General features: G+C 35.9%; 1 protein-coding gene across 5 annotated transcripts; it reads left to right on the top strand.

Moving 5' to 3' along the window:
• The first annotated feature begins 1,060 nt into the window (after positions 1-1,060).
• Positions 1,061-13,345, top strand: psip1a (PC4 and SFRS1 interacting protein 1a). Of its 5 annotated transcripts, XM_028018916.1 has the most exons (18): positions 1,075-1,131; positions 1,248-1,407; positions 3,155-3,244; positions 3,746-3,822; positions 3,992-4,130; positions 5,383-5,472; positions 5,723-5,824; positions 6,376-6,435; positions 6,514-6,568; positions 8,215-8,305; positions 8,381-8,555; positions 8,625-8,710; positions 9,397-9,446; positions 9,539-9,609; positions 10,521-10,622; positions 10,711-10,912; positions 11,790-11,940; positions 12,776-13,345. In XM_028018916.1, exons 3-18 carry the CDS (start codon positions 3,173-3,175, stop codon positions 12,801-12,803), a joined length of 1,551 nt encoding a protein of 516 aa, XP_027874717.1. In that variant the 5' UTR covers positions 1,075-1,131; positions 1,248-1,407; positions 3,155-3,172; the 3' UTR covers positions 12,804-13,345. The 5 variants fall into 5 exon arrangements, with proteins under 5 accessions (XP_027874716.1, XP_027874719.1, XP_027874718.1 ...); XM_028018915.1 differs by having other exon boundaries at positions 1,061-1,407; XM_028018917.1 differs by having other exon boundaries at positions 1,063-1,407; positions 11,859-11,940.
• Positions 13,346-13,651: the final 306 nt, after the last annotated feature.

Here is a 13,651-nt window from a genome sequence, read left to right as displayed (position 1 = left end):
TTATCTCTGTGATCTGTAGGGTTGCAGCAGCCTCAAAGTTGAGAATAGGATATTTTTTACGCAGTAATTTCACTCTAAAATGATTATTTATTCTTCTTTTAGTTATTTTTTGACACGAATAAAAAAACATGCTGATCTGACGTCAGTTTTCCTAATTTAAAGCACAATATGGAGAAAAATCCGCCAGGTACATTTATAAATTACAGTTGTTATGCTAGATTTTGGCCACCAGATGTCACCAAATATTAACCACAGTTTCGGGATGCAAATTCCACAAAAAACCGTAAAAGATCCCAAACATTTAGCTAAAGGAACATAAATTTGAAATAAAACATTAATATTTATATTTCTCACTCTGTTTGGCTGTTGTGCCAGACAGTATTTTCGCAATTTGCAAAATGGTCTTAACAGGTTTACATAAGCTTTAACCTTTTTTAGCTTTAATTTTTGTCTTTTATTTTTGCTTCTGTTGGTTTTCAATTATGTTTAGCCATAAAGCAATCAATTAAGTATTTATTATTATTATTATTATTATTATTATTATTATTATTATTATTATTATTATTATAGTATAGTATGCTATAGTATAATAATTATTATTTTTATTTCTATCAATATTAGCTTTTGTGAGTGTTTTATTTTACCCCATCTTTATATTTAATCATTTATTAATTATTCTTTAAATTCATTAGTGACTATTCATTTTATACTTGGGTATAGAAATGTAAATGCTCTCGGAATGAAGCGCCTTTCTCTTTAAAATGATCAGCATCGCTACAAAAGAAGATCAAAGAGCGGCTGAACAGTTGTAGAGGTCCCACTCTGATTCTTCTTTTTTAACAGATACTAAATGAAGTAAGATTTTTACGACAGCTATTTAAATTGTATTTGAAACTAAACGTCCATCTTAAGCCCTGTGATTGTACTTGATCGCCTTTTCGTTTCAATTTTTTTTTACCCACAATATCAAAATTTCGATTATTTTTGTGCTTACATCGACACTATTGAGGCCTCACTCTAGCAAAGCATCTTGCTTTATTACACGATCTTCAAATTCGGGCCAGGCAGTCTAACACGGATAATTTCTGTTTCACAGCAAGTGTGGCTTCGACGGGAACATAATAAATATATGTAATATTTGTAGTATTTGTAATAGTTCTTAGTAATAACGTAGTTTAGTAGTTAAAGAAGCGGTAGCGTAGTGCTTTTAAATTAACCGCTGCCCGCCGCCCCCCGTGTTTCCGCAGTGGTTCGGTCCGACGACGTCCTGCGCGGGAGCGGAAAACGTGCGTCGGCTTTACGGAAAAGGAGCGTTTTGTTGTATTGATGAAATAATATCTTCTACAAGCTCCAATTTACTACAACCAGCACATTTTCCTCTCATAAGAAGAGAAACACAGAACGGAGGTAAATCAAACTAAATCTTTACATAGCTTTGTTTGCTAACTTTAAGCTAGCTAAAGAGAATTAATGAGGCGTTTACGTCCTGATCCGCATCCTGCAGGTTAACTTGGTTTTATTCACATCGGCTATAGATGCTGTGTAGAATGTACTGGACTTTTTTTTTGTTTTTTTACATTTTCTGACGTTACACACACAAAATATGAAACCGATGCATGATTCTCAATTGTTGTTTTTATAAACAAACCCCTTTTACTGTGATTTACTTGAATAAAATTGAGTGCAGCATGTGTTCTTTCAAAGATGACCACTTGAATAGAGTCCATCTGTGTGCAGCAATCGGAGCAGAGCTGGCCCAAGGCACATGCAAACTTAGCAGTTTCTTAGGGACCTCCATAAATGCATGACTCTTTAAAATGTAGATCTACTATTTTAACATTTTATTCAGAGTTAGAATACTATAAAATTTTATTTAGCAGTTCCAGCATAGATAAATACAAATATTTAAAATTGTTTGACATTTAAATTGAATAAGTATTGCAAAGTAAACTACAAAGAATACTCATCATAATTTGATTATTGTGTTACCTTATGCTATGAGCTTAGTTTTTGTGTTTGCTCAGTTTGCAAAATGACTAAAACATGGCCGCCCATATAAGCATACAGGTCAGGCAAGAAGAATATTAATAAAATAAAGAGCCATGGTAACCCGTGGTAACTCTGGAGGAGCTGCAGAGGTCCTCAGCCTAGGCACATAACTATTAGTCAAACCTACAGCTGGGTGATTCTTAGACTTAGACTGACTTTATTGTCATTTTACATGCACAGGGTGAATACAGAACGAAATTTTGTTGCATACGGCTCAGGACAGTGTTTTGAGCTTCCAATGTTGTGAGGTTACTCCAGAATAAAATAAAATACAGTATAAAATATGAATATAAATATGAGTATAAAATATAAAGTGCAGGACTGACAGTAAAATGGAAGTTACTTAGCTCTGTACATGTGCAAGGTATGAAGTGGAGACCAGATTTTGAGTTTTTGATTATGGTTTGAAAATAGAATCTCAAATTTTTTAAATACCAAATCTGACTTCTTTTTTTTTTTTACGTCACTTTATTTGCAAATGAAAAACTCAGATATTTCAGGAATTAAGTCTTCAAAGACAGAAAATTTTATTTTTTGATCAAATCAACAAGGGCTGCAACTAATGATTACTTTAGTTATCAATTAATCTCATAAAAAAATTGACAAAATATATTAAGAGGCAAATAAATAAGGAATCCAGTTAATTTTTAAATGATAAAAATACATTTTATTGCCTAGAATACCATAACAGCATTCTTTTAATGAGATGAAAAATAGCCTTTTGGCTAATTCTGCCGCATTTACCGTAAACTTTTATATTTACTGAAATGTTAATGCGTGTTCAAATAAATTAAAATTATTACAAATTGGAATGTTTTTAAAGAGCAATATTTGTGTTTATGGTGCAATCCATGCTGTTGGAGTCACACAGTTACCTGACAAAAATACGTTAAAAAAAGGTCTTTTGTTATAATGCTTTTGTCACAATATATCGTGATAAAAAACCTTTAAACCTCAAAGTTGTTTTTGTGTAACATCATTAAGACTTCCAGGAGCTGTTTGGTGTGCTGTACGGTCCTAATGTGGCTTTTATTTAGTTTCAGTGTTTCTGGATGACGTGTCGCTCTCTAAACGTTGTTTTATTTTAAAATTTATTTTATTTCAGTTTGGTTTCAAATCCAAGATGGCCGGAGACTGGAAGCCAGGCGACCTGATTTTTGCCAAAATGAAGGGTTATCCTCACTGGCCTGCGAGGGTAAGCAGCACGAAGCGCATCACTGGTCAAAAATGTCCTAAATCTGACTGATATTTAAAAACAATACTGGGGTGCAATTTAAAATCTTAAAATGTAAAAATGTAAAGGCCAACACAAATTATTCATCAAGGTAAAAACCTCAACATCCAATCACTTTTACTAAAATGTAGACTTTTAAACAACAATTTATTAAACTTTTCTTGTTTCTGCAAAGAAAGAAAAAATTAGAAAAAGTTGATCAACCTGAAACAAGTAGGATTTTTTTTTTTACTGTTTTTTTGTTTGTTTTTAATCTGGCAAACCTGCAGAAGCTTTTTATGTTTGAAATCAACAGATTGCTTGTTTTATTAAAATATTATCTGCTTAGTTTAATTTTGAGCAGGTAAAAATAAAAAAATAGATATTGTTTGCTATGATAGAGTATTAGAGCCACATGAAGAAAAAATATAAATAAAATTACAAGAAAGTTGAAATCCTGAGTAAATTTGTTTCTGTTTTCAGATCGATGAAGTGCCAGACGGTGCTGTGAAACCGTCCAACATCAAATATCCGATTTTCTTCTTCGGCACTCATGAAACGTGAGCAACAAACTGCAGATGTTTATCAAGGCGCCATTTTGTTCCTCTGAAGGTTTTTAATAGATAAATGTTTAATGAGGGTCCGGTTTCCTTCCCCATTCTGCATTTTTAATGGTTGGCACCAGTGTTGTGTTTACATTCATGACTGAAAGTATTTTCCCTCCTGCAGAGCGTTTCTTGGGCCGAAGGACATTTTTCCGTACCAACAACACAAAGAAAAATATGCGAAACCGAACAAAAGGAAAGGCTTCAATGAAGGATTGTGGGAGATCGAAAACAACCCAAAAGTTGAGCTGACTGCACCCAAGGTACGACTCCGTTAAAAACTGGGTGTAAGAAGCAGAATTTCAACTTTAAGACATTATTTTCCACTGAAATAAATCCAGATTAGATTCCCCTCTTACTGATTAGAACTAAACTTCAACCTAAGTAAAAATTACTTAATTTATCCCAAAGGGAAGTTAAATGTAATTCATATCATCCAAATATCTTCAAAGAGTCGCTGTGGAAAGTGAAGGATCTCCAGTAGCAGTCAGTGTTACAACAGCTCTGTTTAGAAAAAACAAGAACATTTCTGAGTTTCAAAAAGCTTGAGAATTTGCTGGAAAAACTAAAATTTTGAGATTAATTTCAGAAGAAAAAAATTTCTGAAATTGAAGTCAAATATTTGATGGAGAAAAAAATTTAATTGATTTCAGAAATTTTCTAGAAAAAACTACTAAATTATTTGGTGGAAATGTACTTTTTTCCCCTTATTTTCAAATCTACAATGTCCCTAACGCGGCGGCGTATAATTCTGTTTCTTCTTTTAATTTTTATTTTACTTCATTTGCCATTGGCGTTCAGATCCTTTTTAAACGGATCAGACTTCAGTGTGAACAGTTCACGACTACATCCTTAAAAAGTCTTACATTTATTTTCAAGAAATTGCAAGTTAGCTTTAAATATGTCAATCCTGGTTCTTAAATTTTGTTGTGGCAGGACTATTTAATCTTGTATATTTAATATCATTTATTTAATTTCTCTTTGGGATTAATCTGGTAGCATTGAATTTTAAATATTCTGTGTCATCGTTTTTCTGTAAAGTCAAAGATTCGACTCGGTTGAGGCTACCGCTAACTAGCTGCTAATATAGCCTTGCTAGCTAGCTAGTTGTTTTTTTGTTGTTGTTTACCATGGGTAAGTTTTTCTGTGCAATAAACTAAACTTTAATGTGTGATACATGCTACAATCCCTCAACTGTCCACTACCTTTATAGTTTTTTACTTTTAAATTTAATCCAAGGTGGAATTGAAAAGGTCTTAAGTATTAAATTTGATTTGTAGAAACCTGCATATATTCTGAATTAGCCAACAAACTGTTCCCAATGGTTCCTTGCACACTTTGCTTACAGCTGCATGATTTAAACCAGCTGGTCAGGATGATAGTTTCACTGCTTTAACAGATAAATAAAGCTGAATTTAAAGGAACAGTGTGATGATGTGAACAGATTTTCTGCTGCTCTATAAACAGAAGTTTTAATGAATCAAATCCTGTTTTTGTTTTTTTTTAAATCTGAAGCCGGTTCCTCCTCCTTCCTTCCTGGAAAAGGATTTGGAAAGCGGTCCGGAAGGAGAAGAAGACGCAGCCGATAAAGGAGTCAAACCCAAAGTAAGTTTTAGTTTTTTTTTATTGCCTGTTCATAACCTCCATTCCCATGTTGCTCCACTGCAGTGAATCTCTTCTGTTGCCAGATTCTTTCATGTTTTTTGTCTCTCAAAGCTTCCTGTGACGTTTGTCTGCATCGTAACCGCAGGAAACGGTTTTCCCTCTCGTAGAGTTGATGCTTGGTAGCAAAAAGAGCAGGAAGCTCGCTGACCACGCCTCGCTGCGTCCTATGCTGTGTCTATGGTGCATTCAGGTTCCAGGAAAAGAGGCTGAGCAGGAGAATGATGATGAGGAGGAGGAGAAAGAGGAGGAGGAAGGGTCTCTGATGTCTGAGCAGGGTCCTCAGATCCAGGATGTACGTACTCTTGCATGTCGGGTTGCCATGCAGCGGCGCAGGTCATGTCATCCCTTGTTTGGGTGGAAAATTTAAAAACAGCATGCTACATCGGCGGTTTTTCCGGAGCCGGGTCGGCGTTCGGATCGCTAATGAAAATCTAACGGAGAGCTGTTTGTGTTTTCAGTCATGTTGAGTTTGTGCTTGATGAATAAAAATGAGATTATTTGAAAGTTTTGGGATCATTTCTTGCTTTTCTGTCCATCTGCTGCATGATTCCACTGATTTCATCCACTTTCTTTCTCATCCAAGTGGTTAAGTTCTGATTTCAATGCTTTTTCATCCTAATTTAACAAATAAATCCGCAAAAGAAGGTAAGTATGAAAGAAATTCCCTTTTGCATTGAATCCGGTGTAAAACCTCAGCTGCACACTAGAGGGTGCTGTTGCTCTAAATCGGTTTGTTTCACTTTCTGCTTTTTCTCTTTACTTCAGCAACTTTCTAAGGAAGTAAAGTCGGCTTGATTTTGAGGTCAGCTGGAATAAAATCAGACTTTCTGGTTAATTTTTCAGGTTTCTGCTCAGAAAGAATCGACTGATCCCTCAAAACCCAAAAGAGGAAGGAAGAAGAAGGTTGGTAGTGACGCTGAAGGTGATTTAAATTCAGTTTTAGGAGCAATTAAATCATTTAATCGTGTGTTTTTGTTTCAGGGTGAGCAGGAGAACGAAAAAAACGAAGATCCTGGAAGCCCCGTTAGTCCATCAGGTGGGATTTCTGCTGAAAAGTGTTTTTTTTTTTTTTTTTTTTTTTTTTTACATGGCTAAAGATCTCTTAGATTCTCGTCGTAGCTTCTGGACCTGGAAGTTGATCCAAGTTTGTTAGCCTCAGCTTTTTGAGAGCGTTCTTCAGGAAGCTCTGCCCTGGTGGAGACAGGATCCAGGATCTGCTTTAACCTCCTCAATCATCATTAGTTTGCACCAAAATGGCCCCAGATGGAGAAAACGTTAAACGTTAGCTTTATCTGCTGATTTTTTCCTTCCATTTGAGGTTGGGATGCAAAGAATTTGTCAATTTATGACTAATTGTTGATTGATGGATTATTAGATTAAAATTGTTCCAGTTGATAACTAATGATGTCTGCTTAGATCTTTTGTTAGTGTTTCAGTTTGGCCTCCATCCAGAAGAGGGCGACATCCTGAACCATTTTTTTAATTCAGAATATTATGAAAATTTTTGCACTTTACATTATGGACATAAGACAAAATTCAGGTTTTTAAGAAAATGGCTACTTGTCAGTTAATTTGTTCGTCGCTCTATGAAATAAAATCGATCAACTTCAGATTAACTGATTAATCGATAACTTGTATCATCCCTAACCTGAGGCCATTTTAGTGCAAAGCTGTGATTTCCACAAGATTTGCTCCTGTTTTTGTAGCAATTAGTTGCTGACAAGAATCAAAAAATAATATTTAAGCTCAACTGATGATATTCCTGTTACTGATCATTTTAGGCTAAAATGCCCTGAAAATTAGTAATAAATTAGCAATAAATGTAACAAGCGTCTTGTTATTGTGCACAATAATCTAAAAGCAAATAAATTTGTACCACAAAACTAGAGCTGTAAAGTAACAATTCTGGCGATTAATTGATTATTCTGGTGATTAATTGATTATTCTGGTGATTAATCGATTATTCTGGTGATTAATCGATTATTCTCAGGATTAATCGATTATTCTGGTGATTAATCGATTATTCTGGTGATTAATTGATTATTCTGGTGATTAATTGATTATTCTGGTGATTAATCGATTATTCTGGTGATTAATCGATTATTCTCAGGATTAATCGATTATTCTGGTGATTAATCCAATGAAAAGTTGGCACATTCTGCTGATTTATTAATTTTTTAAAGATACAATATTAAAAATGGTTTATACTAATCTGTTTATGTTTTGGATTAATAATTGGGTAGAAAAAGTTGCTTTACAGATTTTTAATTTTTTTGCCAATTGAAGCGTTCTAGGTAGAATATATTTACAAATGAAAGGTCTTCTTTTCATCTTAAATGTAAATATATTTTTATACGGTTTTGGTTTAATTGCTGCTCTGAGTTTGTTATTTGTTCAGCAAATCTACTTTTTTTAGTCCGTATACTCCAGTTAGCGATTAGTCGATTACTAAATTAGTTGACAATTATCAAATAATCACGAATAATTTGATTAATCATTTCAGCCCGACTGTAAAATTTGTAAAAACACTTTCTTCACTTGTCAAAACTGTAGTCTTGTTACAAAAAATGAATCTATCTTGTTATTCCTGAGTATTTTTAGGGATGTAGGTTTTAATTTGAGGTAGAAATAGTGGAATATGATTCATAATTTGCACAAGCTGAATTGTTTATCTGCGATCAGGTGGCGACGCTCCAAAACGGCGAGGCAGGAAGCCGAAAACCGAGAAGCTGCTCCTGCTGCAGCAGGACCAACACGGCTCTGGGAGCGAAATGTAAACCTTCAGAAAACACAGCTTTCATTGGGTTCTTCTTTTTTACAGCTTGTTTTTGTTTTATTTTTATTTTAGGGAGACGAACGAGTCTGAGAAGAAGCGAAAGAGGGCAGCAGAGGACAAGCAGCTGAACGGAGAAGAAGAGAAGAGGAAGAAGAGGGAGGGCAGCAAGGGGAAGGAGGTGGAGCTAAAGGAGTCAGAGGCCAAGAAGAAGAAGGACAACGGCTCGTCTGGCTCGGACGACGACGAGGCAAGCGTCTTCGCTCGGCGGCAGCCTGTAGGATGAGAAGATCGTATTTAACGTTTCTATTCCTGTTAGTCTCAGAAAAGCAAAGGGAGGAAGAAGCTGCAGAACGCGGAGGCGGATAAAGACGGGCGGCGCTGGAAAGCCGACGAACCGAGAGAGTGAGTTCATCCCTCCATGATGAGGCGTCTATGGTTTTATTCTGTGTTGCCATGGGAGACGGCAACAACAACAAACTTAGCTACATGCTAACGAGGTCTGACCAGAAATAAACTCTCAGGCCTTTATTTGATGAATATTTGAAGTTTTGTTTCGATGTCGACATATTTCAGTCATTTCAGGAACTTTGAGGCGGTTTTTGGTTGTAGGCGCTTGATTTGTAACGATATCAAATTTAGCTGCATGATAAATAGTCCTAGAAGTTACTGCGATAAATAATAATGTTGTTGTTTTGAAACCATTTTCAAGCAATATAACAGTAATGAAATAATGAAACACATTCTCAAAGATCAACAAACTTTAAATTCTACAGAACATTTAACACTGGAGGTGGAAGACATTTTCAATATTCAAAATAAACAAACAAAACAAAAGACACAACAAATAAAATGTATTAAGTCTCTGTCAACAAAATTATCAATCAAAAAATGAAATTATCAATCAAAAAGGGACCCAAGCACCAGACTGAAGAGTTTGGTGTTTTTCTGCCAAAAACTCTTTCTATCAGAGATGATGGAGCTTGTTTGGATTTATTATGCGATTTATTGATTTATTGATTTATTGCGACAGGCCCACTTTGAATCCCGAACCATCGGTGAGATTCTGACGTCGTGTTTTTGTCTTTCAGGGCCGACAAAGAAGATGTGAAGAAACCTGAGGTGGGACCCAAGAAGAAAGGTGATTTAAAAAAATAAATAAATATGTGGTTTTAGCTGCAACTGTTTTTTGTTTTTTTTAAGATGTTTTTTTTTTCCTGTTTTATTTTCCAGAAATGTCAACTGACCTGAAACTACAGAAACTCCACAGTGAGATCAAGATTTCCCTGAAAATCGACAACCCGGTTAGTTCTGCCGTTCATATTTTAACGTTAACTTATACTAATTACACAGATTTTAAGGCGAAAGACATTTTATTTATAATTTTTTTTCCTCCTTGCAAACAGAAAAATGATGAGGTTGAATCTAGTCAGCCCCTCCAGTGTTTTGTGATTCTTAACTGTAGAAATTAAACAAATTCCTGCATTTTTTCATGCTAATCCATAATTATGAGTTTATTGTAAATCTTCTATAAAAATGGTCAAAACCATTGGGTTTAAGTGATGCCAACTCCCACCTGCAGGGGGCAGTATTTCTTGTTTTACGTTTTGCTACATCGTTACTTGATGTCGCGTTATGGTGATCGACATGTCGAGGGAAAACAGATCGAGCGATTTAAAACTTTACTGAGGAAAAATGTTTCAGTCCAAGTATTTTTTGTATTTTTCTTTTCTCATTTAAAAAAAAAAAAAATTGAATTAATTTTTTTATTTATTTGCTAGGGATAATGCACAATAATTGACATTTCAAAAGACAAATTTTAATCTGTTTTCACTAGAAAATACTAAAAACAAACAAGTTATAGAGACGAGGTTAAAATGACTCGACGACACAAATTGTCAATAAATCCAAAAAATGTTATCGGTATAAACAATAAATACAAAACAAAACAAGGAATCTACAACACATTAATAATAAAAACTGTAAGAGCTAATTAAAACTAAATTAATTATTCACTTAGATGTAGAAACACAGCAGGTCACATGGTGGGATTTCCAGCGTTTTGCCGTCTGAGCGAAGGATTATTCACATAGATCTCATTATTTTCTTCTGTACGTAGATTTTGGAAGGTGTTAAACTCCTTATAAAAACCCTAAAGTGTTTTTTTAATGAGTTGAAACATTAAAACTTGTATTTATCTGTTTTTGTCCTCCAGGATGTGAAGAAATGTTTGGACGCGTTGGATGAGATCGGTTCTCTTCAGGTGACGACTCAGCACCTGCAGAAGCACAGCGAACTCATCGCCACGCTCAAGAAGGTAAACCAGCAATACACAGCGGTTCCCAGTCGCTGACGGCTCCCCCTGGTGGCGGCGGTCGTGAACTGCGGATTAATCTGCGTTCCAGATCCGGAAGTTCAAGGCCAGCCAGGACATTATGGACAAAGCCACCATGCTGTACAACAAGTTCAAGACGATGTTCCTGGTGGGCGAGGGCGACTGCGTGCTGAGCCAGGTGCTGAACAAGTCGCTCGCCGAGCAGCGGCAGCACGAAGAGGCCAAGAGAGGAGCGCTGAAGAGAGCAGAGCACGTCAAGGACTGCGGCACAGGTACGGCAAAACAAACATGGCGGGAAACGGCAAAACAAACATGGCTGGAAACGGCGGCAAAAAATGGTTTCATGAATTTCAGTGAAACTCCCTATAAACACAGTAGTTTTTTAGTTCTTTCTGCAATTGGCCTTTAAAAAAATCTGTATACTCCAGTTAATGATGATGACAGTTGATCACGATTAATCATTTCCTATGCGAATTTTTATTGAAAATATGAAATTAAAGTTTTTTTCATCAAATTATCTTTTCAAAATTTGTATATTCAGGTTAACAATTAATCAATTACAAAATTACTTGACGATTATTACAACAATCAATTAACCACTATTCCTTGTTTCAGCTCTACTTTTGACTTGGTTATTTTGCTTACTGAAGTTAATGATTAATTGACTAGTTGGCGATTAATTGTTTTAAGATGATTAATTGAATGAATAGTTTTAATAGAGGTACGAATTTCATAAAAAGTTTGTTTGTTGAGCAGGCAAAATTAAAGCAACTGAAAATAAAATCAGTTTTGGCTCCAGGGTAAAAAGTTTGAAACTCAGAACGACGATCCGGTCACGGTGAAACCGGAACAACAACCAGAAATAAATTATCTAAAAAGGTAACGACTGTAATTTTGCGTTGCAAGGTTGCATCACAAACATTCCTCTCCTTCATTAAATCCATTACGAGCGGCAGAGCGAGCGGTCAATCAGGAACCAGTCATAGGATCTCTGTGGTCGACCTTCATCGTCAGCAGCTGTTATCATACGATGCGGCCGCCGCCGTCCTGATAAACACCCGGATCCCTCCATTACTGGAGCAGATTGTCTCTCTGGGGGAAGCAAACCGAATCCATGGAGAATCTTTTTAACTTGACTAACCTCTGCAGAGCCGCGCCGGCCGTCACATGCTGACGGCGCTGTGACGCCATCACTGATCAAATCTTCCTGCTCCGCAGACAAGGTGGCCAACGGCGACGCCAGCCCCGAGGAGAAGAAGACGGACAAGATGGAGGACGCCTTGGCGGGAGAAAACCACAGGTACATCCTCCAGGTTTGCTGCTGCACTGGAAAATGGCGCTAACGCAGCGTTGCTAATGGCAACCAGATGATCCACAGCTGATCCGAACGTCTTGTTGGTATTATTTTATCTTCAGATTCAGATTATGAGGCTCAAACTCACCATTACATCAGAATAAAAAAATACAGAACATATTTGATTAAATTTAGACTCTTTAATGAAAGATTTTAGTTTTTTTTAATGAAAACCAAAAAAATATCAATTAAGACATTAAAATTCAGCACGACATTTATTCACAGCAAAAACAACATTTTACAAAATAATTTTGGTCTATTTTCTAGTGCAAATGTCTTGGTACACTTGGAATAAGACAAACAAACAGATAAATTCACTTATAGAAAGACATTTTTCCATGTTATAAGTGAAATAAACTGCCAGTGGAACTAGTAATTTTCATCAATATTAATGAATTATTTACTTAAGCAAGTCCCCATGTCTTGCTAAGTGAGTTTTATTTCTTATTTCAAGTGTGCTAAGATATTTGCACTTGAAAATGGACAAAAAATACTTCAGATTTTGTGTTTTTGCAGTGTTATAATTCACAACTGTCTCTTATTTTGTTTGTTATATTAAATTAAGCATGTAAACTCTGGGAGATGTAGGCAGAGCTAAACTTTTCACTGCTGGCTAAAAAAACTCTTCAATTAACATTTAATCGCTTGCTAAATTATTTGACAGTTTCATTAATCGATTAATCACGATTGATTCGATTAATCGTTTCAGCCTTGCTCACATTTCTCCACCTTCTGCTTGTTTTTGGTCAGTTTTGTGTTTTCTCTCCGTTTCCGACCGCAGTCCTCCGAAACTTCAGGAGACGGCCTGAACCGCCCGCCGACCCGAAGAAGAGATTCGCTGCTGTACTGAAACGACGCCCCCTGGTGGACAACGGTTTCCAGTTCTTCTGAAGTGTTGTGTTCCTGCTGCTCCCAAGGTTTCAGTTCACCAAGTTGCTGCATAGTTTTATTTTTGTACTTGACGCCTTGTGCTGCCTGCTGTTGGATGTATTTAATTCCCGTCGGTGTAGTTGTGAATGTTACTGACGGTGTATGAGAAGCGGGGTCATTCCTCCTCCTCCTCCTCGTCTTCATCGTGAAGTGTTTTTGTTTTTATTTTGGTCGATCATTTCACTTGTGAACCTCCCAGGACTTGAAGTACAGATTCTGTAAACTGGTCATGTTTTTAATGCTCTGTAACGCATGTTTAACAGACGCACAAACAGAAAACTGTGGACTTTGCCAAAGTTTCCTTTTAGCCAACAAAGTGCTTTATTTTCCATCATGTCTTTTAAAAACCTAGATGTATATAAGAGTATTTTTGTGCTTGTGTCATCATCCGGTAATAAAGTGGTAGCTACAGCACAACCGCCAAGTTTGTTTTTAGCATTCTTCATGATTTACATTTTTGTCTTTTCGATGTAAAAGTTGTAAAAATGTGGAATTTCACGGTGGATGACGGGATGAATGAAGATTACAGATGGATTTTTACTGCTAAACGCCGATATTTAAGGTTGTTTCTTCTTTTTAGGTAAACAGTTTGAATTACGTTACATTTTCAGCTGCTGCAGTTTTCTTTATATTGTTGATAGAAGAAAAAGATGATCTGCCAAAAAACTGAAAAGTTTCAAATTGTTAAAATCTCAAATTTTCTAGAAACAAGGAAATTTCTGATTTC

The sequence above is a fragment of the Xiphophorus couchianus genome, chromosome 5 (genome assembly GCF_001444195.1).
Source record: "Xiphophorus couchianus chromosome 5, X_couchianus-1.0, whole genome shotgun sequence".
Classification (NCBI taxonomy): Eukaryota; Metazoa; Chordata; class Actinopteri; order Cyprinodontiformes; family Poeciliidae; genus Xiphophorus; species Xiphophorus couchianus.
Note: the sequence above shows the minus strand (reverse complement) of the source record. Positions and strands in the feature narration are given on the sequence as shown.

Coding starts and splice junctions, on each gene's coding strand:
- psip1a (XM_028018915.1), top strand. CDS start 3,173: ATGGCCGGAGACTGGAAGCCAGGCGACCTGATTTTTGCCAAAATGAAG. Junction 3,823..3,991: donor TTCTTCGGCACTCATGAAAC/GTGAGCAACAAA, acceptor TCCCTCCTGCAG/AGCGTTTCTTGGGCCGAAGG. Junction 5,825..6,375: donor AGGGTCCTCAGATCCAGGAT/GTACGTACTCTT, acceptor TTAATTTTTCAG/GTTTCTGCTCAGAAAGAATC.